This window comes from Sus scrofa, chromosome 3 (assembly GCF_054392235.1).
Source record: "Sus scrofa isolate SSC_HxYL_T2T_F1_AM1 chromosome 3, Sscrofa_HxYL_maternal_Yorkshire_Landrace_v2.0, whole genome shotgun sequence".
NCBI lineage: Eukaryota > Metazoa > Chordata > Mammalia > Artiodactyla > Suidae > Sus > Sus scrofa.
The window spans coordinates 30,197,052-30,222,548 of NC_139385.1; the positions used below are offsets into that span (position 1 = coordinate 30,197,052).

General features: G+C 40.4%; 2 protein-coding genes across 16 annotated transcripts in view; both read right to left on the reverse strand.

Moving 5' to 3' along the window:
* The window catches only part of ABCA16 (ATP binding cassette subfamily A member 16), a 223,369-nt gene extending 204,901 nt beyond the window's left edge, over positions 1–18,468 (reverse strand). For 4 of the 13 annotated variants that reach the window (XM_085017371.1, XM_085017364.1, XM_085017374.1 and 1 more), the window contains exons 1-4: positions 17,877–18,072; positions 8,711–8,838; positions 8,129–8,381; positions 4,565–4,692 (exon numbers count right to left, since the gene is read on the reverse strand). In XM_085017371.1, the coding sequence (XP_084873497.1) occupies positions 4,565–4,692; positions 8,129–8,381; positions 8,711–8,770 (441 nt within the window). In that variant the 5' untranslated portion in view covers positions 8,771–8,838; positions 17,877–18,072. Of the gene's footprint in view, positions 1–4,564; positions 4,693–8,128; positions 8,382–8,710; positions 8,839–10,856; positions 10,941–15,664; positions 15,704–17,061; positions 17,192–17,876; positions 18,073–18,266 lie in introns of those variants that run through there. The other 9 variants (XM_085017372.1, XM_085017366.1, XM_085017369.1 and 6 more) reach the window with 8 other exon arrangements.
* Positions 18,469–21,384: 2,916 nt separating this feature from the next.
* ABCA15 (ATP binding cassette subfamily A member 15) overlaps positions 21,385–25,497 on the reverse strand; it is a 162,961-nt gene continuing 158,848 nt past the window's right edge. For 2 of the 3 annotated variants that reach the window (XM_085017384.1, XM_085017383.1), the window contains 5 exons: positions 24,211–24,398; positions 23,406–23,576; positions 22,826–23,016; positions 22,037–22,110; positions 21,385–21,641 (listed from right to left, as the gene is read on the reverse strand). In XM_085017384.1, the coding sequence (XP_084873510.1) occupies positions 21,513–21,641; positions 22,037–22,110; positions 22,826–23,016; positions 23,406–23,576; positions 24,211–24,398 (753 nt within the window). In that variant the 3' untranslated portion in view covers positions 21,385–21,512. The remainder of the gene's footprint in view (positions 21,642–22,036; positions 22,111–22,825; positions 23,017–23,405; positions 23,577–24,210; positions 24,399–25,497) is intronic. The other variant, XM_085017386.1, reaches the window with a different exon arrangement.

Genomic DNA, 25,497 nt, shown 5'->3' on the forward strand with positions numbered 1-25,497 from the left:
CGACTAGGAACCATGAGGTTGTGGGTTCGGTCCCTGCCCTTGCTCAGCGTGTTAACGATCCGGCGTTGCTGTGAGCTGTGGTGTAGGTTGCAGACGCGGCTCGGATCCCGCGTGGCTGTGGCTCTGGCGTAGGCCGGTGGCTACAGCTCCGATTTGACCCCTAGCCTGGGAACCTCCATATGCCGCGGGAGCGGCCCAAGAAATAGCAACAACAACAACAAAAAAGACAAAAGACAAAAAAAAAAAAAAAAAAAAAAAAGCAATCCAAACATAACACTAAAGATACTCATCAAATTACAAGAGAACACAAGAGGAAGAGAAGGAAAGAGACCAACAAAACAATTCAAATAACAAAATGGCAATAAGAACATACTTTAGGAGTTCCCGTCATGGCGCAGTGGTTAATGAATCCGACTAGGAACCATGAGGTTGAGGGTTCGGTCCCTGCCCTTGCTCAGTGGGTTAACGATCCGGCGTTGCCATGAGCTGTGGTGTAGGTTGCAGACGCGGCTCGGATCCCGCGTTGCTGTGGCTCTGGCGTAGGCCGGTGGCTACAGCTCTGATTCGACCCCTAGCCTGGGAACCTCCATATGCCGCAGAAGTGGCCCAAAGAAATAGCAAAAACAAAACAAAACAAAAACCAAAAAAAAAAAAAACCCAAAAAACAAAAAAACAAAACAAAACAAAAAAAGAACATACTTTAATTACCATGGAGATTACATAAAATATCTTATGGTTATAACAACTTAACTTCATACTTCTTTGTATATTCCATATGTTAAACCCTCTGCTGATATATGAGTTGCAAATATTTTCCCCCATTCTGTGGGTTGTCATAGAAGTCTCCTGATAGTGTTCTTATAGTTTGCATATAGTTTTTTTTTTTCTTTTTTCTTTTCAGGGCCACACCTGTGGCATATGGAAGTTCCCAGGCTAGGGGTCAAATGAGAGCAGCAGCTGCCGGCCTCTGCCACAGCTATGGTAATGCCAGATCCAAGCCGTGTCTGTGACCTACACCACAGCTCATGACAATGCCAGATCCTTTAACCTACTGAGCAAGGCCAGGGATTGAACCCACAACCTCATGGATACTAGTTGGGTTCTTAACCCACTGAGCCACAATGGGAACTCCCTGCACATGATTTTTAAATTTTATAAAGTCCAATTTATCTAAGTTTTTTAAGGTCATGCCTAAGAATCCACTGCCACATCAAAGTCATAAAGATTTACTCATATGTTTTCTTCCAAGAGTTTTATGTTTTTAACTTTTTGTTTAGATTATTAGTTCACTTGAGTTAAATTTTTGTGTATGGTATGAGGCATGTAGAAACCTAGGTGTCCTATCATCATTTGTGGAAGAAACTGCCTTTTCCCACTACGGAGACTACAACAGTACTATTTACAAAAATCAATTGGCCAAATATATATGACTTTATTTCCAGACCCTCAATTTATCCCAACAATCTATCCTTATTTTTATGCCAGTACCACACTGCTTTGATTACTGTAGCAGTGCTGCAGGTTTACAATCTAGAAATTGTCTTTATTTCAAGATTGTGTTTTGACTATTTAGACCTCTTGAAATTCTACATTAATTTGGAGATTGGTTTTTCTCTTTCTCATAAAATGGCTGTTGGGGTTTCAGGCCAAGATGGCAGGCTAGGAAGATCACAGGCTTACCTCCTCTCACAGGTACACCAAAATTATATCCATTTACAGAGCAACTATTGATAAGAAAACCTAGAATCTAGCAGAAGAAAATCCTCTATCACTGAAGTTAAAGAAGGAACTATAACAAGACAGGTAGGAGGAGTGGAGTTGTCTACAGTCAAGATCCATACCCACAGGTGGGTGACCCACAAATGGGAATATAATTGTACCTGCAGAAGTTCTCCCCAAGGAGCAATGGGTCTGAGTCTCACACTGGGTTCCCCAACTCAGGGGTCCTGCATTAGGAAGAACATTTGGCTTTAAACACCAGCAACGCTAAATTTTGGGAGACCCTAAGGGCTATGGGAAATATTAGACTCCACTCTTAATTTAAAAGAGTTCACGCAAAATCTCACATGTTACAGGACCCACGGCAGAAGTAATTGAAAGGGGGCTAGGTCAAACCCACATGCTGATCTTGGAGTCTCCTGAAGAGTCAGGTGGCAAATGAAGTTCATCCTGGGGACACAGATACTTGTAGCAGCCACTTATAGGAGCTCATTCATTCTACCATGTGGATACTGATGCTGCCAAGTGCAATTTCTGAATCCTCCCTCTAGTTGATTACTCCTGGGACCTGTCCCTGTCCACCAGCCCGATGGCACCCGTATGGGACACCTCAGCCTAAGCAAATAGCCAGGCAGGATCAAAGCCGTGCTCACCAGGAAGAATCTGTCTTAAGACATTCTGAGCCCACAGCTGCCTCAAAACACGGTCTTATCACCCAGAGGGACCAGAATCTGGTCCCACACACCAGTGCATAGGCACTAGCTCCAGGAACCCCAGGGCCTTGCAGCCAGAGACCTTGAGACCCAGCTGTGCCCAACAGCAAGCAGGTTCCAGCCTGAGGAACTCCTGAGCCCTGATCCAAACAACCTCACGACAGCAAACCTAAAATCTCTAATGGATATACATAAAAAAGAGAAAGGAATTCAAATAAAACAAATGTATGATCCTCACCTAGTAATGAGAGGGAGCAACTGCTGTTACATCATGAAAGCAGAGTGAGGAACACAGGGGCACCTCTTGGTGCTTACCTGCCCCCTGAAAACAGTGAAGACACATCTGTAGCAACTACAACCTGCAAACTAAAGGCTCAAGGGTATGGTTCACCTGAACAGGTTAAGTGTTGCTCCTAAACAGGTTAAATGTGACTAAAATCTAGAATGTGATAGGTACATATTTCCTTATTTTGAAACCTTTTTGTTGAAATACTACAGTAGCGTCTGTGCTCTCATATGAATTTTGACTTATAAGAATATGCACAAGTTATGACGGAAAGACAGAAAAGTCAGGGATGGGGGTGGAAGGTGAATGGCAGTTCACAGTGGCATTCCTACAACAAAGAAAATGTGACCAAAGGCCCAGAAGCAAAAAGTAACACCGTGCCTCTGCAGACTTTCTGCCAGGTGAGGGCTGCTAAAACAAAGTGTGGGGAGGAGTAGCAGAGATATCCAAGTACTAGGATACTGAAAGCCAGATATCTTCTGCAAGGGACTCCAGACATGAGCCCGAATCGACAGGAAGTCATTCAAGTCTTTTTATCAGGACAGTGATGTGATCATATCCGAGGTTTAGGTGGATCCTTGTGGCACGGGAAGATGAACAAAAGAAAGTCATCTAAGCTGTGAGAAAGCTGGTAGATACCAGGTCTATGATATACTTGAACTCATCAACAGAGATGAGAAGATCTATTTTAAAAACCATCAAAACGGACCAAAGCAGCATGCTGTACATTAGATGCCCAGAACTGATTCATCTTAAATAGTCTCACCACACACAAAAGATGGCAATTCTGTGAGGTGAAGATTATGTTAACTGACCTTGTTGAGGTAATCACTTCACCATATATGCACCTTTCAAATCATCGCATTGTACATTCTAAACTTACACAGTGACATACTTCAGCTCAATAAAGCTGAGAAAAAAACCAGACCAAGCTCCTGGGCACATAATTTGGGGGAATTTCTGATGTCATAAATCTAGTTCAAATATTTGGTGACACAAGTGTTGTCAATCAGCAATGAAAAAGAAAAAAAAAAAACCAGCAATGAGAATAAAACTTGCAATAGCATCAAAGATACTTTGAGCCAATGCAAATTCGTATCAGCAGGTGGATAATTTTGACTTAGTTAATGGAAACTGGCACAGAAGAATAGCCATGGAAGGATGGGACACAGAGAAAGCAGATTATCCTAAGAGTGGTTTTATTAATCCTGCCTTTACTGACATTATAAGCATAGTCAGGATTATAAACACAGAATTTGGTTCCATGTCTAGCTGTTATAGATTGCCCATGTATTTCCATCATCACCAGGATAAAAACACCTATAAGATCTGCTAAGAAGACACTTAATTCAAAGCACTCTTTTTCTTTCCTTCTCATGAACTAGGCTATAATCAGATTCTTTCTCAATGCCTACGGATGTCTTAATGTGAATCAATGTGACTAAGCCCTAAAGTTTTCTCTAGAGACTTATGAAAGGGCTTAAATTCTGTGTTTCATTCAAAAAAAAAAAAAAAAGGATCTTTTCATCTTTAGCGGTCTGTTAAGGAAGATGCATCTGCTTTCAGGCTTATTTGTTTTCATTTATAAAACTAGAAGGTCCTGTGTGTGAAAAATACAGTTCCTCTCTTATCAGCATAATGCAGTAGTTAAGAACAGAAGCATTAAAGTTACTCAGATCTGGATTCAGATTCTTGCTCTACTGTATACTAGTAGTTTGCTCCTTGGAAAATTAGCTCCCTTATCTTATAAAATAGGATTAATAATATGAAATTCATTAAAATCCTAGAAATGGGAACTGCAGCTACTAGAAAATTATTTAGAAAACTCTACATACAACTTTCTCACCTGAAGTGGCAGAGGATCACTGCTGTTTTTGAAGTCATAGTCAAAAACAATGGCAGCCAACACTTTCTCAGAGTCAAAGTCATGCTTAATGTGCTTCTCAAATTCAGTTTCTGAAGAAAAGCCCTGAACTGCAGAAAAGCAAAATGGTTCACTTAAATAAAAACATCTCATCATCCCTTCTAAGAGAGGAAAGATTACTGTACATGGACAGAAGCCTCCTCAAATACTGTAAATTTAAAAACACTTTCTCTGGAGTTCCTGTCGTGGCGCAGTGGTTAACGAATCCGACTAGGAACCATGAGGTTGCGGGTTCGGGCCCTGCCCTTGCTCAGTGGGTTAAAGATCCGGCGTTGCTGTGAGCTGTGGTGTAGGTCAAAGACACAGCTCAGATCTGGCACAGCCCTGGTGTAGGCCAGTGGCTACAGCTCCGATTAGACCCCTAGCCTGGGAACCTCCATATGCCGCGGGAGCGGCCCAAAGAAATAGCAAAAAGACAAAAAAAAAAAAAAAAAAACACTTTCTCAAATACTGGTTATCACAACTACTTAATGGATATTTGGGGTTCAAAAAGATTTCGGTACTTTACAAAATTTTAATTAATAATAATTTTAAAAACGAATAAGAATAAAGCACATATAAAGATGGGTTAGGAGTTCCCATTAGCCCTGTTCCCACGGTCTGTTCCCAAGATTCCAGTCGTGGCTCGGTGGTAACATATCCGACTAGTATCCATGAGGATGTAGGTTCAATCCCTGGCCTCGTTCAGTGTGTTAAGGATCTGGCATTGCTGTGAACTGTGGTGTAGGTTGCAGATGCCGTTCGGATATGGAATTGCTGTGGCTGTGGCGTAGGCCAACAGTCGCAAGCTTCGATTAGACCCTTACCCTGGGAACTTCCATGTGCGGTGGATGTGGCCTTAAAGAGCCAAATAAATAAATAACTAAAGATGAGTCATTAGTGATCAGAGACATACAAATCAAAATCACAATAAGACAGCATTGCACATCCACTGAGATGACTATAATCAAAAAGACAGACAGTAACAAGTGCTGGTGAAGACGTGGAAACACTGGAAGCTTCATTCACGGCTGACTAGAATGTAACATGGTACAACAACTTTACATAACAGTCTGGCAGTCCCTCCAAAAGTTAAAAATAGAGTTACCATATGATCTATTTATTCCACGCCTAGGTATATACCCAAATGAAAACATATGTCTATATAAAACCTGGAGATGAATGTTCACAGTAGTATTCTAGCCAAAAGGTGGAAACAACCTAAATGTCCAACAACCGATGAAGAATGCAGCAACTGAGTACAGTGTATCCACAATATGGGATATTATTGGACAATAAAAAATTACTGATACGTGCAGCAACATGGGTGACCCCTGACAACATTATGCTACGTAAAAGAAGCCAGTCACAAAAGACCAAGTATTGCATTTATGTAAAATTGATATAAAATGTTTATACATAAACTATTTCTAGTAAAGGCTTATATGTAAACTATTTATATTAAACGTTTACAAAAAAAAAAAAAAAAAAGGAAACCTGTAGAGACCAAAAGATGAGAGTTTTCCTAATCCTGATGGGGATGGGGAATTGTGAGGTCAGGACTAAAGATTACAGGACTGATTTTGGGTGATGAAAATGCTTTAAAATTGATGGTGGTAAGTAAGGGTTGCACAACTTTGTGAATATACTAAAAGCCACTGAATTGCCCACTTTCAATGGCTGAATGTATGGGATGTGTATTACATCTCAAAAACATTGTTTTTGAAAAAAACAAGATAAATCAGGAGGGGCTAACTTTAAACTGTGCTTTAAAAAAAAAAAAACCTCACTTGATGACTCAATAGCTGTATAGGTATAACAGAGGAAGGAATCATTCAAGGTTGATCAGCAGAAATTACCTAATTTGAATGAGATAAAAAAGAATGGAAAAAAAAAAAAGTTGGGGAGTTCCCGTCGTGGCACAGTGGTTAACGAATCTGACTAGGAACCATGAGGTTGCGGGTTCGATCCCTGCCCTTGCTCAGTGGGTTAAGGATCCGGCATTGCCATGAGCTATGGTGTAGGTTGGATCCCACATTGCTGTGGCTCTGGCGTAGGCTGGTGGCTGCAGCTCCGAATGGACCCCTAGCCTGGGAACCTCCATATGCTGCGGGAGTGGCCCAAGAAAAGACAAAAAAAGAATGGGAAAAAAAAGTTGAATAGAGCCTTAGCAACAATGACCTCAAATACTACACATTTTGTGTTGTCAACAGTGAGACAACATAAAATGTATAGTATTTGTGTCACCATAGTCCTAGAAGGGGGAAAGAAGGCTGTTTTTCATGAAACTTAACAGATTTAAAAGGTTTAGTGAACCTCAAACAGAGTAAGTTAAAAAAAAAAAAAACAAACCCACAGACACATCACAATCAAAGTTTTCACAAATAAAGATTGAAAACCTATGAAAGCAGCCAGAGAGAAACGACACGCTACCTATAGGAAAACAAAGATTCAACTGACTACAGATTCTTTGCAGAAAGCAAGGAGGCCAGAACAAAGTGGCAAATATTTTTTAAATGTTGAAAGACTGTCAACCCAGAATTTTGTACCAAATGAAAATTTGGAATTCAAGAATAATGTTAAAGATGTCCTCAGATGAAGGGAAACAAAGAGAATCCACTGCTGGTAGACCTTATCTAAAAAAACTGTTAAAGGAAGATCTTCAGGAAGAAGGAAAAACAGAAGAAAACTTGAACTTCAGAAAGAAAAACTTAGAACTTTGAAAAATGAAGAGCAACAACTATGGCAAGTGTCTAGATAGTCTTAAGTTATTTAAAAATATCTGTGTGAATTATATCATTTTCTAGTAAAATTTTCAACTCACTGGATATAATGATAAAAGAAAGATAAAATATGAAGTAGGAAATACAATGGGACCTACAAAGTGGTAAACATTCAACATGATGATAAAGTAGTAAAATTAAAGTTCTAGGTAACCTGTGAAAAATTAAGTGTATGTATTTTCTTTATAAGAGCAATCACAAATATTATACATCAGAAGTCCAGGTTATCATTTTTTTCCTTTTATGGATGATGATTTTGGTACTTTGTCTAAGAATTCTTCAACTAGCTCTAAATTACAGACTTTCTGATATGTTCTCTCCTCAACAGTTTATCATTTTACTTTCCAGATTTTGTGGTCCATTTTGACATAATCTTTGTATAACATGTGAGATTTCACTGTTTTGACTATGGATGGTCAATCACTCAGCACCATTTGTTGAAAAGATTATCCTTCCACTGAATGCTTTTGCATCAGTGTAAAAAACATTTTTTTTTTGCATATTTGTATCTACCTCTGGGTTTCTCTATTCTGCTTCTTTGCTCTGTGTGTTTATCCCTCCACCAATTCCACACTGTTTATAAAAACTACAGTTACACTGTTAAGTCGTAAAACTGGGACGTGTAATCCCTCCAACTTTATTCTTTTTTGCTACATCATTTTATCTCCTTCAAAAAGCCCTTAATAATGAGTTTTACAAAAAAAAAAACACCTTAATTTCTAACCTTGTATGCTGATGTTTAGATTCCTCTTCACATTCTCAGTGATGTCTTTTAGCACATCAACATTAGAAGGCACATAAACCAGTTTCCACTCTTCGGCATTTTTGAGAAAAGAAGGCAGAGTACTGATGGGTTGAGAAGTAAAGTTGTAAGGCCCAATAGCAGTTATGGTAACAACTGAACGGAACAGCAAAAGCATCACGGGAAACACCAATGCTGCTAGGATTTCCAACATTAAATTAAAGAACTGCCTCCTCTAGAAGAGGAACAAAAAGATGGTGTTAATTAGCTTGAGCACACATTTAATGCAAATGGTAGTTGCTATCATATTAAGTTTCTATCAGTTTCGCTCCGGAACAACCAATGTTTCCTGGACTGTCTTGTATCATTCCTCCACCTCTCCTACCAACTTTCTTACAGGTCATACTGTACTACTGATTAACCCAGTTTTATAGATTTGAAACAGCTCTTTGGAATTTTCAAAAGTGTGCACCATCTGTGTGTCCCCACCAACAACCACACACAAAATCCAAACTGCAACAAATGGGCATTTATGGACATCATCCATGGATTACAAGTACATACCTTTAAGGTAAAATTTTTCCAGAGGAGCACTGCAAATTGGTTGAATGTCAACAAATCCATTCTTCTACGAAAAGTGCATGTTCAACTCCAGGGATGGAAAGAAAGGTTTTTTTTTAATGTTAAGTTACCTAATAATGTGAACATCAAGCAAAGAACAGTATTACTTCTCTCTCCTAATTTTCTCCTTAATCAGCCTCAAAGATTGATAGCAAGAATGATTACGTATTTCAAATAAAATTAAACTGTTTCTACTTTTCTGTCCCTTATTAATTCCCTTAATATCTAATAAAGTTCTAGGATGTTTTAAAAAATAAATAAATAGATGAACCAATATCATTCCATTTCTCCAGATGGCATAAGCTAACAGGATCTGATATTCTATTTCCAGGGCCCAAGAACAGATGGCTTTACAGGTGATTTCCAGCAATCATTTAAAGAAAAATTATATCAATTCTTCTCAAACTTTTTCAAAAAATAGAAGGCAACATGTCCAAATTCATTTTAGGAGGCCAATATTACCCTAACACCAGAAAAGGACACTATAAGAAAATAGAACTATAGGCCAATATCCCTGATACATAAAGATGTACATCCCTCAAAATATTCTCAAAAACCAAATTCAACAGTACATTTAAAGGGTCACACATCATGATCAAGGGAATTTATCCTTGAAATGCAAGAATGGTTCAGTATATGCAAACCAATAAATATGATACACTGCATGAACAGAATGAAAGAAAAAGCATATAATTATACATAACTAAACACAGAAAGAGCATGTGACAAAATTCAACCCCCATCCTGGAGTTCCCTTGTGGCACAGCAGGTTAAGGACCTTGTGTTGTCATTGCAGAAGCTTGGGTCACTGCTGTGGCATGGGTTCAATCCCTAGCCTGCGAACTTCCACATGCTCTGAGTGTGGCCAAAAAAATTCAATGCCCTTCCATAACTAAAAAAAAATTGAACAAATTAGGTACATAAGGAATATAATAAAGGCCATATATGAGAAGTCCACAGCTGACATCACACTCAACAGACCTAGATTGAGGGTAGGCTTAGAAAATCCCTTGCTTTGGGCTGCCGAGAGTTAAAGTAAATCAGAGATAGATCAGACATTGCAGATATTGAAAAGGATCTCCAAATCATCTCCATCTTTGAGATTTAACTAAGGTGCCAGATAGAAACAAACAAATTTCTGGAGTTCCCGTCGTGGCGCAGTGGTTAACGAATCCAACTAGGAACCATGAGGTTGCGGGTTCGATCCCTGCCCTTGCTCAGTGGGTTAACGATCCGGCGTTGCCATGAGCTGTGGTGTAGGTTGCAGACGCGGCTCGGATCCCGTGTTGCTGTGGCTCTGGCAGTGGCTATAGCTCCGATTCAACCCCTAGCCTGGGAACCTCGATATGCCGCGGGAGCGGCCCAAGAAATAGCAACAATAACAACAACAACAACAACAACAACAACAAAAGACAAAAGACAAAAAAAAAAAAAAAAAAAGAAACAAACAAATTTCTCTGGAAGAATTAGAAAACATTAGTTCCCACTGTGGTGCAGTGGGTTAATGATCAGGCTTGTCTTTACAGAGGTGCCAGTTCAATCCCTAGTCCAGCACAGTGGGTAAAGGATCCAGTTCCAGCTTGGATTCCATCCCTGGGGTGGGGAACTTCCATATGCCACAGGTGCAGCTGTAAAAAGGAAAGAAAGGAAGAAAGGAAGGAAGGAAGGAAGGAAGGAAGGAAGGAAGGAAGGAAGGAAGAAAGGAAGAAAGAAAGAAAGAAAGAAAGAAAGAAAGAAAACAACTTAGATCAAATTATTTCTGAAACCAAATTTCCAAATATAATTACTCTCACATAATATAAATAATCACAGATGGGATCTGGGATCAAGTGGCAGAGGAATAGAATGTGGAGCTCACCTCCCACAAACGCTTAAAAAAACCCAACAACAAAAACTACATGTAGAACGATTTGCAGAACATCTACCAAACACTGGCAGAGGACCTCAGGCTTCCACAAGGGGCAAGAAAACCTCTGCATAACTAAGGAGAACAAAAGAAAACAGAGAGAGAGAGAGAGGAGAAAAAAAGGCATCAGGATGGGACCAGCACTCCCGAGAGGGAGTTGTGAAAGAGGAAAGGAATCCATACCTTGAGAGGCCACCCAACGAATGGGAAGGTCAGCTGGGATGAAGAAGGACCCTCAAAGCCTCAGAGAAAAATGCAGGAGCCGATCTGAGGAGAGCAAAGCAGAGAGAGCATGGCACAGAAGACTGGCACTGTCTGGGACACCACAGCCTAAGAAACTCAGGCAGAGGCTGGGCACTGAAGCTCAGGCCTCAGAAGTCAGTCCTGAGGAGAGGACTAGGGTTGGCTGTGTGCAAAAACCCTGAGGGGGTTAAGGGGCAGTGAACCATGGCCGAGGGAGCGTGGGAGTGTAAGGGAAGCAAGGTGACTTCGCTGAAGAGAGCACTGGCTGGTGCTCTCTTCAGCGAAGTCACATACTGATGGCCAGTTGGCATTTATCCAAAGAAGACATACTGATGGCCAGTTGGCACAGGAAAAGATGCTCAACTTCGCCGATTATTAGAGAAATGCAAATCAAAACTACAATGACGTACCACCTCACACCAGTCAGAATGGCCATCATTAAGAAGTCAACGGGACTTCCTGCTGTGGTACAATGAGATCAGTAGCATCTCTCCAGCACCAGGATGCAAGTCTGATCCCAAGCCCAGCGGGTTAAAGGATCTGGCATTGCTACAGTGTGACATAGGTAAAGACTGCGGCTCCAATCTGATGCCTGGCCAGGGCACTCCATATATCACAGGGTGGAATAACTAATTAACTAAGTCTACAAATAACAAATGCTGGAGAGGGTGTGAAGAAAAGGGAATTCTCCTACAAACTTTTGGTGGGAATGTAAATTGGTACAAACACTATGGAAAACAGTATGGAAGTTCCTCAGAAAACTAAATATAGAATTAGTATATGACCCAGCAACCCCACTCCTGGGCATATAACCCATCAAAAATTAATGTAAAAAGATATATACATTGCAGCACTATTCACAATGGCCAAGACATGGAAACAACCTAAATGTCTATCGACAGATGAACGAAGAAGATGTGGTACATACACACAATGGAATACTAATCAGCCACAAAAAAGAACAAAATAATGCTGTTTGCAGCAACATGTATGCAACTGGAGATTTTCATAGAAAGTGAAGTCAGAAAGAGAAAGACAAATATCATATGATATCACTTAGATGTGGAATCTAAAATATGACACAAAAGAACCTATCTATAAAATAGGAAAGGACTCAGAGACATGGAGTACAGACTTATGGTTGCCAAGGGGCAGGGGGGAAGGAATGGGATGGACTGGGAATTTGGGGTTAATAGATGTAAACTATTACATTTAGAATGGACAGTAAGATCCTGCTATATAGCACAGGGAGCTATATACAATCTCCTGGGATAGACAATGACGGAAAACAATATATTAAAAAAAGAATGTATTTGTGTGTATGACTGAGCCGCTTTGCGATAGAGCAGAAATAGGCACATTGTAAATCGACTATACTTTAGTAAAAACAAAAAATAACCATAGACAGAGGAAGATAAGATTACATAAATCAGAAACTAAGAAACAGATAGAAATGCTGTAAAAGGTTCCATATATTAAAATTATCAGCCAAAAGACTCAAATAACTATAACTTTATGTTCAAAAGAAAAAATGATAGGATTGAGGGTTTGAAAAGAGAACTGGAACTATAACAGCATGACAAATTTGAAAAACAGCCAAATAACTCTAAAACAGAAAAATACAGCAACTGAGTTTAACCTCAATGGATGGTATAATTGCAGATTTGACACAGCTGAAGAGAAATTAGTCGTCTGGAAATGTTTTCAGAAGAAAGTACTAAAAATAAAGCATAGAGAGACAAAAAGAAAAATAATACAGTGACACCATAAAATTTAATAAACATATATTTGTAGTACCAATATGGGTAGAAATTGACAGAGGTAACAAATGAAAACAGGTAAAAATTTTCTGAAATTGATGAAAGACATAAAATCACAGACTCAAAATGAATACCAAACAAGACAAAAGAAAAGCTTTTCCCTCTTGAATTTTTATCTGGAAAAATCTGTGGTACTGGAATATGAATTTTAAATAAATTGAACAATTATTAAAATAAGCTACACATAACTCCCTGTGTGGAATAGATTAATAAAACTATAACTAAAAGTATGTATGTATAATTTATTTACTTCTATGAGCATGTTTGTACACATAGAATTATGTATGTATCACTGCATTTCCTATATGGCAAAGATGTAACCTGTATCTTAAAAACAAGATTGTTCCCAGGCGGCTCTCAGGGCACCAGGCTCCTACAGGGCTCCCACAAACTGAGGCTCCCAGTCCAACTTGACACCAACCAGCTGCAGTGGCACCACGCTTCCAGCTCCCGTGAACTTAGGCTCCCCAGCTCTCCCAAGTGTTGGCTAGCTCCTATGACCCTGGGTGGCTCTTGTGACTCCAGGCTCCTAGCCCACTTTAGTCCCAGGTTAGCCCCCATGGACCTAGACTCTAGATTGGTTCCCACAAATCCAGTTTCCAGGCCCCTACCCCTCACATCAAACCAGACTCAGCATTGAGGCCAGGTCCCATGAACCCAGGCTCCTGGCTTCAGGGACAGAGTGGCCTCCAGGGACTCAACATCCAAATTGGATCCTGAGGTTAAAGACCAACTGCTGTGGCCCCAGGCTCACCTTAGAGTCAGGCTAGCACCCATGTCTCCGGTCTCCAGGCTGTCTCTTGTGAAACCAGGTTTCACGAACTGTCCTAGTACCAAAAGAGACCCCCTAGACCTGTTCCTGGTCCCAACTCAGTGGTGCAGGGTGCTGGTTGGCCCCTGCAGACCCGGATCTTTGTATGCCCACACAGATCCATACTCCAGGCCACCCCAGTGAACCTAGGCTCCATGCCTTCTCCCACAGAACCAAGTGCAGGGTGGCCCCCATGCAACCAAGCACCAGGTCTGCCCACATCCTGACCTAGGGAGTAAACCAGCCTGCCCAAGGTTACCAGCAGCAAGCCCACCTGTGGACACCACCAGAGAGCCCATCTAAAATCTCTGGACTGGCTGACTTAAGGGGTGCCTGCCAAAGCTAGTTTGTAAACACTGGAAAAACTCCCTACCTCCTGAAGTGCAGACACAAATACATGGCCATAAGGATTATGAATAATCAAGGAAACAGTACACCTTCAAAGGAAACTAAGAAAATTCCAATGACTGACCCTAAAGAAGTGGACATCTATGAACTGACAAAGAATTCAAAATATCCTTTTTTTAAAAACATCAGTAAACTACAAGAAACACACACAGACAACTAAATAAAATTAGGAAAATCATTCATGAACAAAAAATGAGAAATTAAACAAAGACAGCCATTAAAGCCATTAGAAACCATTAAAACCCACCAAAGGAAAACAGAAATCCTAGAGCTGAAGAATACATCAACCAAACTGAAGAATTCAATACAAAGCTTCAACAGTAGACTTGAAGCAGAAAATAGTGAACATAAAGGGAGGTAATTTGAATGAGAATGTATGGAAATATAAAACATACCGGAAAATTAGAGAGACAAATTAAGAACACTCGGAAAATTAGAGAGACAAATTAAGAACACTCATACTATAATACGGTGGTCTATTAATCATTTAACTCTATTATAAAGGTTTATAGGTCAAAAGTATTGAAATAATTATAACAGTTTGTTAATAGATACACAATATAAAACAAGGTAAATTCTGACATACATCAAAAACAAAATATGGAGGGGGTAAAATTAAAAGAAGAGAGTTACGTATGTGATCAAAGTTATCAGCTTAAAATACACTGTCACACAGCATAATGGATGTTCCCAGAAATTGTCATACAAACTGAAGTCAGACAAACATAAACATCATATGATATCAACCTATAGGTGTACTTTTAAAAATTATACAAATTAACTTATTTGCAAAACAGAAAGACTCACAGGCAGAGAAAATAAACTTGTGGTTACAAAAGGGGAAAGGGAGGGATAAATTAGGAGTTTGGGATTAAGAGATACACACTATTACGCATAAAATAGATAAATAAGGACCTACCATATAGCCAGGGAACTATATCTAATATCTTACAATTATCTATAATGGAAAAGAATGTGAAAAAAAAATATATATATACAGAAAATCATCAATACCCATAAACCAAAAACAAAAAACAAAAAAAACCAAAAAAGGAATAAAGGAGCAGGGAACAAAAAATCAAAAACCAACTAGTAATATGGCCTTCATAAATCCTTACCTATCAATAATTACTTTCAATGTAAATGAATTAATTCCTCCCAATTAAAAGGCATGTGGTTACTTGATAAAAAAAAAGCATGACCCACGTAATATGGTGATGACAAGATTCACTTCTGGGGAGTTCCCACTGTGGCTTAGTGGGTGATGAATTTGACTAGAATCCATGAGGATGCAAGTTTGATCTCTGGTCTCACTCAGTGGGTTAAGGATCTGGAATTGCTGTAGGTCACAGACAGGGCTTGGATTCCACATTGCTGCAGCTGTGGTGTCAGCCAGCAGCTGCAACTCCAATTCAGCCCCTAGCCCAGGAACTTCCATATGCTGCAGGTGTGGCCCCAAAAAGCATAAAGCAAAAACAAACAAACAAACAAAACAAATAAGCAAACAAAAAAAACCCTTCAGCTTTAAGGACATACATAGGCTCAAAGTGAAGGGATAGAAAGATATTCCATCCAAATAAAAACCAAAAGAAAGCAGGGATTGCTATACTTATACCAGACCAAAGAGACATTAAGTCAAAAACTATAATGAGACAAATAAAGTCACTATATAATACTTCATCAGAATATAACAATAAAAACATACGCACCTAATGTTGGAACACCTTATTAAGCAAATACCAACAGATCTGAAGGGAGAAATAAAAAACAATGTAGTAATAGTAGGAGACCTCAATACTCAACTTTCAAAAATGGATAGATCATCCAGACAGAAAAATAATACGGAAACATTAGAACTGAACCATACCTTTTACTAAACAGAACAGAAACATGAAGAACATTCCATCCAATGGCAGCATACTCTCAAGCACACATGGAACATTCTCCAGGACAGATCACACATTAGGTCACAAAACAAGACTTAGAAAAATGTAAGAAGAGTGAAATCTCACTAAGTATCTTTTCTGACTACAATGGTAAGAAATAGAAATCAGTATTTAGAGGAAAGTGGAAAATGTCAAATGTGTGGAAATAAACATGCTCCTAAACATCCAATGAGTCAAAGAAGAAAGCAACAGGGAAATCAACATATATACTTATCCTGAAACAAAGGAAAAAGGAAACAACATACCAAAACTTAAGGGATACAGCATAAGCAGTTCTAAAAAGGAAGCTTATAATAGTAAATGTTTATAATAGTAAATTGTTGCTACTTTGAGAAAAAAGAAAGAACTCAAAACAACCTAACTTTGTATATTCCTGGAGGAATTGAGGGGGGGAGGAAACTAAGCCCAAAAATTAGCAGAAAGAAGGAAATAACAAAATCTAAAGCAGAAACAAATGAAATAGGGCCCACAAAAACAATAGCAAAAAATAAGAGCTGTTTTTTTTGAAAAGATAAAATTAACAAAGCTTTACCTAGACCAACAAAATGAAAGCAAAGACTCAAAACTAAAATTAGAAATGGACAAGGAGACAGGATAATTGATACCACAGTAACACAAAGGATTATAGCGGACTACCATGAACCCGGAAGAAACTGAAAAAATTTATAGAGACATACAACCTACCAAGATGGAATTATGAAGAAATAGAAAATGTGTACAGATCAATAATGAATAAGGAGATTAGTAACCAAAAATCTCCCAAAGAAAAGTCCAGGATCAGGAGGTGTCACTGGTGAATTCTACCAAACTTTACTTTTCCCCTACCAAACACTCAAAGAATTTAACACCAGTCTTTCTCAAAGACTTCCAAAAACCTGAAGAGGAAGGAACACTCCCAAACTCCCATTTCACAAGGCCATGACTACCCTAACACCAAAGACTGGTAAATATACTATAAGCACTTCTGAAGATCTAAATGAATTTAATCTTGACCAAGAAGGACATGGCAGATGTTTTCTGCACACTGGGCAATGATAAAAATGAAACAAAACATACAAATCAAGCAAACTAACAAAAAACAGTTTAGGCTATTGCCAGAGACTTCTAAAATGAAGTGATTTTCCATGAATATTTAACCAGAGGGATGGTGAAGAGCTTACATGATTTCAGATTTTCTGCATACAGTGATACTAGTTACTATTTGAGCTGGTGTCCTTCAAATTAACAATACAGATTTTGTAGTACAAAATTTGACCTCGCTGTAACCGGTATTAAGCATTTAGTATACATCTGCAAAATAAATAACACAGAAGCGATTCTTCATCCAAAAGGCTCAAAGTTTAAAACAGCAAATACCACTGAAGCGAAGTTCCAGGATCCAAAAAAATCTAGCAAAAATACCTTAGGATGACTCTGGGGATTGGAAGAAAATAGTTTTAAATTTCACCTTACTTTCTTTCATCTCATGCCCTAATCCACTTCCAATCTTTACTTTCTTCAGAAAAGCGATAATAGCTAAAAGAGCAAGAAGACAGTGTGCCCCTTCTCAGTCAAAACAACAAATCTGGGATAATCCATAATGAGGAAAAGCAAACCTTATTTTGCTGTTGTTCCCCCCCCCCCCCCGTTGTCTCCTGGAGAGTTCTGTGAGATCTTAGGGTAGAAGAGACACGACCCTTCCTTCCAGGGTAAACTCCTAAGCAACAGCAATACATCATAGTAGAAGGCACGACAGGACGCAAGGAGGTCATGTGACCTTACTGCGGTGTAAGTAAGATTACGATTCATATGAGGTTGGTGGGGGTCGTTTTTTGGTTTCGGTTTGTTTTGGAGGGGGGAGGAGGGAGGGTTGTGGACGGTTTGCGTGTTTGGTTTGGCTCCCAGAAAGTCAGCCTCTGTGGGGGCGCGGGGAGCATCCGCTTGGCCAGGGGAACTTGGGGAGAAGGACCAAGGGCTGGGAGGTTCTGACACTCACCGGCTCAAGCCTCTCAAACACCACCACCTTTCCCCTTGATTCTGAAGCTGAGAAACGCGCGCCGATTCTGCCCAGTGCCTCCTCCCAACGTCCTATTCTCAACCGGCCCCCTCCCACTGCCCCCGGTAGGTGTGTGGCCTCCGCCACGCTCGCGCACATCCAGCAAAGATGCGCCTCCTCCGCCCCTTCCCCGCGCAAGCGCCCACGCATCCCGGTCCGCAGCACGATTCTATCCCGCAGGCGCAGAGCGTCCTCGTTATCAGCCTGTCTGCCCAGCACCCTCCCGCCCTCCCCTGCTTCCCTTCAGCACGACCGCCCCCCAGCTCGACTCTTTGGCGCGTGCCCCCCCCTCCTCCCGCCATCCCCCGCACCGCCCAGACCCCAAGGAACCTATCTAGCATCTTCACGCTCGGTCTCCAAGTTCTTCGCCTCTGGACCCTAAAGGACGACCCGCACAGTTCTCCACATCTCGTGGGTTCCCCTCTCCCTCCTGTGTCAAGGTCACCTTTAGCGGGGCCAGGTGGCAGGACGTTTAAGGGGAGCAAGTGGCTGCCCTGCCTCTAAAGCCTGTGGGAGTTAAACAGGGAACTTCGGGAGGCCGGGCGCAGGCGCAGAGTCTAGCAAATCCCACCTGCAGGCCACTTAAAAGCATCCGCCCCTGTCGTGGGACGTAAGGCTCGTGGCCTAAGGCGCGCCTTCCTCGCGGCTCTTTCCCCAGGCTGCCCCGCCCTTCCCTGATCCCAGCTTTCCATCTGTGGGTAGAGGCTACCTCTGGCCTTGACCACAACAGCGCATAAAATCCCTAGCGCAGGTCTGCTCTGACCCGCCAGCCTTTCGGCTGAGCTCACTTCCAACCTTTCTCCTCTCGGCTGACCCCACCTGAAAACCCAGCTCTAGTGTAATTTAAGGAATCACAGAGGGAATCCTTTTCCCCTGCTGTGCCCGCTATCAATTTACTGTCTCTCAGCGCCAAATAGAACTAGGTTCTTGATCTGATAGCGTAACCCTTGTCAGGAGAGGGTGCTGGAGGAACACTGCAGGACAAGGGGCTTCTACTCTTGACTAAGGGTGTTTTAGAGTCTTCCTGCTCTTACCTTACCAGCAGCAGTTGGGGAGGACAATTTGTGGCTCTCGGTCCCCCGCCCCCCATTAAGTGCGGATTCCCAGTGACTGAAGGAGGTGACCCTTCTTAGCACCAGCCCTGCCAACAACCTCTGGGAAGGAACCATGGTTCCTTGTTGGCCAGGATAAGGCAAGAGGTAATTCCTGCTTGCTCAGCAGGTGTGGAACAGCCCTGGGCCAGGAACTTCCCCACCATCAAGTGAGCCATAAGTAAACCTTCTCAAGAAGATCTGAATCCCACTCTTGGGGAGATGTCTTTCAAGTTTTTTTCCTTGGGTATTTTCTGGAGTTTACTTCCGTATGCATAATCCCCTGTTAAAGGTGAAAGAGCTTGCTGGAAGATGAAGAGATGGGTCGAGGGAAGGAAGGGCAGGGGAAGAGACTACAGAGTAAAGGGCTTTTTAAAAGGGTCATGAATGGAGACAATTGGGAGACCGGATGCAAGTTGAGAGCTTAATAAAATGAAATGTCTCCTTTTTCAAGATGGTCCACCTGGGAGACAAATTTTGCCATTACTAGAAAATATACCATTACAATATCTAATTGAGGACCTAAAAACCTAGAACAAACCACCCCGAAATAGTGCAGCTTCATGGATGCTTTACCTCTTGCAATTCGCCAGGGCTTAACTAATTTGCATGCGCATGAATCTGGAGGTGATTAGATTTCTCAGGCCGCTTCTGTTAGCACGAGTCTATGTGCCTGATGGACAAGGAGGCCAAACAAACAGAAACACTGCAGTTTGGACCAGAGACAGGTTTATTGCAGAGCCATGCAAGGAGATGGGTGGATCATGTGCCCCAAATATCCCAAACTCCCCGAACCAAAGTTGTAAAGCATTTTAAAGTTTGTTGATTGGTATAAACGTCTTGGTCCAGAAATCCTTTATTCTTGTAGCTGTCCACAGCTTAGTTTACCATGTCAGTTTACCATGTTCCTTTAAAACTTCAAGACACATATTATACTTCAGAGAGGAGCTAAAGCAGAGGATATGCGGCCAGGGCCTGCCCCAGGAGGCCCCACACGGGCCTCCATCTGCCCAAACAGGAATGAGAAGAAGACTTCTCTCGCTCCCTCTCCACTTCATTTCTCCTTCATTCCTTCTTAATGAGAGGTGGGGCAAGAATAGGAAGGCATATTTAAGGCCTTGTTTTTGCTTTCTTTCTTGGATTTTAAATGCTCCTGGGGTGAAGATTCTCTTACAAATATGGAATCTGAGTTTAAGCTTTGGAAATAATAACCCAATTTACCCCTTAAACGCTGATATTGACTTTAATTTCATTCTTTTTGTTAAAAATTCCCTATGTGTGTTTAGGTACGTGTGTATCTATGTCTCAGTGGTGTATTTATGGGAAAGATGATTTGCCCCAGGCTTTGCATTCCTCTTGATCTTGGAGAGACAGCACTGAGTGATGGTTTGCAGTGAGATCTTAATGGCTAGCTCAAGAATTGAACTTGGCCAGCCTGAATGACAACCATAAATCCTGGCCACTAGATCAGCTAGAAACTAGAAGCAGAATTGCGCAATTCTTGCCCCTATTACAAAACAAGAATGTTTCAAGGAGGCAATGAGTGTAAAAATGGGTTCATGTTTGTTGTTATAAACCAAGTACAACATGTAGGCGAAAACACAGAGAAGGATTGTATTTAAGACAGCAGCAAGACAGGAATCCACACCCAAAAGAGGAGTTAGGGGTTCAGCCATCCTCATGAGTGAGAAACACACCAGAGAGGTGATTTAAACCACTTACGTAGGACAGCTCTTCCAGGTCTTTGTTTTCCTTTGGCCAATTATCTTGTTTCACTTCTCACGCCGGACTGGACCCAAGATGGATTCCAGAGCAAAGTGTAATGGGATGGTTATAAGGACTCATTATGGCCTGGCGAACCCTCCCTTTTTGACCCCAAGGAGTCTTTCTGCGCATGTGTGTTTGGGGAGGTCTTCTTGACCCCAGGAATGATTGATGTGTGGTCCTCCTATCTTTTTTTTAACCCATCAGAGCTCAGCTCCTGCCGTTAACTTTCTCCTTGACACGTCAAAGAGAATCAAGCCCAATTTACTCAGCCTAAAAAGTCCCAGCTGTTCTCAGCCCAGGGGCCCATCTATCGCCTACCTCACTCTTATCCCTAACTCAGTATTGTTCTATGTGTTAGTAAAAACATAAACTCCCACTCTGCAAAATGTCCCATCTAACAGTGCCATCATTTCTGGATGTTTCTGCTCAAATATTCAGAATACTCAGGAATGGGTCCTTGTCCCCACACTGATAAATGCTGCTCTTTCACATTTCTAGGAGAGAAAACAGAAATTTCACCAAAATGTCTTTAGATTTGCACATGCTGGACACACAGGCTGCCCATTAAATCTACAAAGAAGAGATGTATGTACTCTTTGGGGGACTCTTTATTACATAAACATATTTACACTAAAATATACACAGACATGCCCCTCCATGTATCCAGGTGTAGCACAGAGTAGGCTAAGGAAGGGTCTCTGGTCGTTGGAAGTGAATCTCATGGCACCCTTTTTCTTGGTTCTGTAGGGTTAGCAAAGGTCAGGAAGACTTGTTCCAGTGTTATCTGACTGATGGAATAGTCTTCTAAATTGTATTGCTCTTTAGCTTCCTCCAAAATACCAAACACCTTCAACAACAACAAAAAAAGTGCAGTTACCATTGCGGTCCTCCCTTCCCGCCTCCAACCCAGATGAGTCTCTCCTCCACTTTCTACAACTGCTGCCAAGTTAATGGTGGAGGACAAAAAGCACAGAAGGGAGAGATGAGAAAATGGACAAATAGATCATTGAGAATTAAAACAAGGCAGTTTTCTGTCCTCATTTTCTTGATGGACATGGACTAACAATGGGATTTGGGGAGCAGAAATTAAGCCATGAAACACTGGGGTTGTTTGGAAAGTAACCCCTCTGCTCCTCCTACAGTGCCAGAATTCCATTTCACATGTCTGCATATCAAATACTGCTCCCATCATTAGTGGTTTCTTAACATGTAATATCAGAAGGACATGATTTCTACAATCACCTTTCCCCAGGTATTGTCCTTGCTCGGAATGTAGTAGTGAAGGATACCCTGGTTCTCATGCTTTAATACACTACCTAAGAAAGGAAAGATAGGATGGGTGAATAATCTTACAGATTTCTTTTTAAATTTCCAAAATATTGTTATAGCTACTTAATTATATATAACAGAAAAGTGAATGGATAGGACTAATACAAAAGGGGGGAATGATTGAATATCCCATTCTCTTTAGTATGCATGAAATGGCTAATTCTTTTCAGCAGATTTGTTCCTGATGAAATTAGTCTTACTCTTACGGAGTTCATACTATTACTGAGGGCAGAATTTTGGGCACAGAATTATCAATTCATATGCGAAGCAGAACTACTCTTGAGAGAAATGTTTAGTGGTTCTTCTTTGCATTTAAATACTATATCATGGCTGAGACATCAACAGAACAGAGTAGGAAGAAAAATTCCTTAAAACTTTACATGGTAATATGTGAAAATAATTGTAAATTGACCTAAATATATGACTTTAGAGATATAACTTGTATGCATGGCATAAATTCAAGACTCTCTTATCAAAATGATATGAAAGAGCTAAGTTAGAACCTTTTTTGATAAAAATTTCTTAGCATAATGAGCACTAGAAACTGTAGAAACAAGAATCCCCAAAGGAATTCAGTATGGAAAATCATTAAACATTAATAACCCACAGAAAAATGTTATCGACACCATAAAACATATGGATGGCGAGACAAAAATACATGATTTAATGCATCTCTAACAAAGTTAACCTAACCTAATTTACCTGGAAATGTCATTGTGATGAAAAATTTTAAATCATCTAATTTATCCTCATGTGTATAAATCTTGGCCTTGATGTTCAGGATGTAAATATTGCCAAACTTGCTCTTGAGGTGCTGAGGGTTACCCAAACACATGAACTTCCCCTGCACCATGATGGCCAGCCTGGTACAGAAGGCATCACATTCCTCCATTCTAGTAAAACAAAATACCAGAAAAATGTAAAGCTAAACATTTCTTTTGGAGGACATTCTATAGTTCAAACAGAACAAGGATTTTGTGACTCTGCTTTCAATGTGAAGTGGAATTTGCCAAAGGCTCATAATTGTGAAGTGGAAATTTTTCAAACGATGAAAAAGAGAGTAAAAAAAATCCTCAAAATGATAATCTCCTGAACTTCTTGTTCTCTCCCTACTTTTGATTATTTACTCAATGAGGATTCTTGACTGTTTCATTCAGTAAGGTTAATGAATATCTCACAGTACTCAAGCAAGTTCACAGTTCAATATACTTAGCCCCAAATAACTCTTACAGTCACTACAATGCTTGCCAACCCTCAACCCATGCTTCCAAATGAGCCACACCTGTGGGAGCTTATAACGATGGCTTTTCCACTTTCACGTGCCCATGTCACAGCATCCCAGAGCAGGCGTTGGGCTACTGGGTCCATGCCAGTTGTTGGTTCATCCAGCAAAATCACTGAGGGTTTTCCCATCAGAGCAATAGCAGTACTCAGCTGACGTTTGTTTCCTCCACTTCATGGTCATAGAAGAAGAGAGAATATGGGGAGGATATATGCATCAGTTATTTATAGGACACAGCATTAACATCTCAAATGCTGAGAATCTCAGCAAGCACTTAATGTGGACATCCACTATGCTGACTAGATGCATCTTAGATAAGGTAGTAGACCCAAGTACAGGATATATACAACAATTAAATTTCCTTTGAAATGTAGAGGATAGCCCTTTACATAACTGATTTTAGCCACATTATCAGTGGTATTTATTTACTTATTTTTAGGGTTTCGTGATTTTCCAGATATATAAGTCCCACCATAATTCAAAGGGCCAACATTCCTCTTTTTTGGGGGGATAAAGACCCCATAGGAAAAATACGAAGATCCATTTTGAGATTTAGGGCTACAATTCAAGTACAGCTAGGATTTTGAGTTTCATCCCTGCAAAGGAAAGACAATGAACTACATTGATCTGTCTTATTACTGGTATCTGAAACCTACAAATTCATGAGCTAGTTCCACAATTGTCCGCACAATTGTGTGACAGAAGGATTTAGGCGAAGCTGTGGACATGGACTTCAAACATCAAAAACATAGGGAGGCACCTCAACATTAGCAGCCACAACAAAAAAATCAGCATAATTACTCACCTGTAAGTGCTGATAAGCTTGTCAGCATGGGGTTCCAGTTGTAGTGAATTCAACCATTTGTCCACATACTGCTGAATCTGGGGCTCAGAGATTCCCCATAATCTGGCATACATGATCATTATTTCCCGACCAGTCATGTATTCCAGCAAGGCATCAGATTGAGGACAATAGCCAATTCTTGACTTCACCTGATTACAAGAATTGCCTTAATAAGGACCCAAGTCATCTAGGCCACTGAGCATTCCTAGATGAGATAGAAGACCCACAGACCTACAGGCCATGCCTCTAAGAGTCCTACCAAGAATTTTTTTTTCTAAAGATAATCTATTGTAATAAATTGGAGTAATAGGTTCCCCAGTTCAGTTTTAATAATCTTTTTTTTTTCTTTTTTCTATTTAGGGCTGCACCCATGGCATATGGAGGTTCCCACTCTAGGAGTCAAATCAGAGCTACAGCTGCTGGCCTACACTGCAGCCACAGCAATGCAGGATCTGAGCCGCATCTGTGACCTACACCACAGCTCATGGCAATGCCGGATCCTTAACCCACTGAGCAAGGCCAGGGATCGAACCCACAAACTCGTGGTTCCTAGGCAGATTCGCTTTTGCTGCACCTCGATGGGAGCTCCTTAATAATCTTGAGGATAAAGTATTTAGGAAAAGAATTGCAGAGCCCACTGAATTTGGAGGAGTATTAGCAGATGAGATGTTTCCCTTATTAATGAGGAACTCCAAGGGACATGGCCACCATATAAGTTTTTGCCCTTCAAAATTTGCATAGTCATTTGTAAGACCTTGTTTCATATTAAGGCTGAGCCAGAAACAAAGCCTTTGCTACTTCCACAAACAGGAGAATACACTGAGTGTTGCTTTACAAATTAACCAACAACTTTGTGGATTTGTGTTCATATGTACATAGACTATATATTCAGAGAGATAGGTATGACTTTTAGCTTATTAAAATTCATTAAATTAAACCATAATTAATTAAAATTTATTTTAAATAATTAATATTTATGCCATTTTCTGGCATTTTATTAATTACCTTAAAGGCTACTTATGCTCCTATGTTCTTGGCAGAAAACAACTGAAATTTCTTCTTTATTCTAGGTATAAAATTATTCTCTCATATAATTTTTGAAAGTAGGTAAGCTATGTACAAATATAACTCAGTGAACAAGGAAAAAAAGACACTATGAATGCCATTAGCAGAAACAATACTTACCTAAACTATGTTAGTAATGACTTCAAATATTCAGTTTAGTAGATAAGATGAGAAAATATTTAT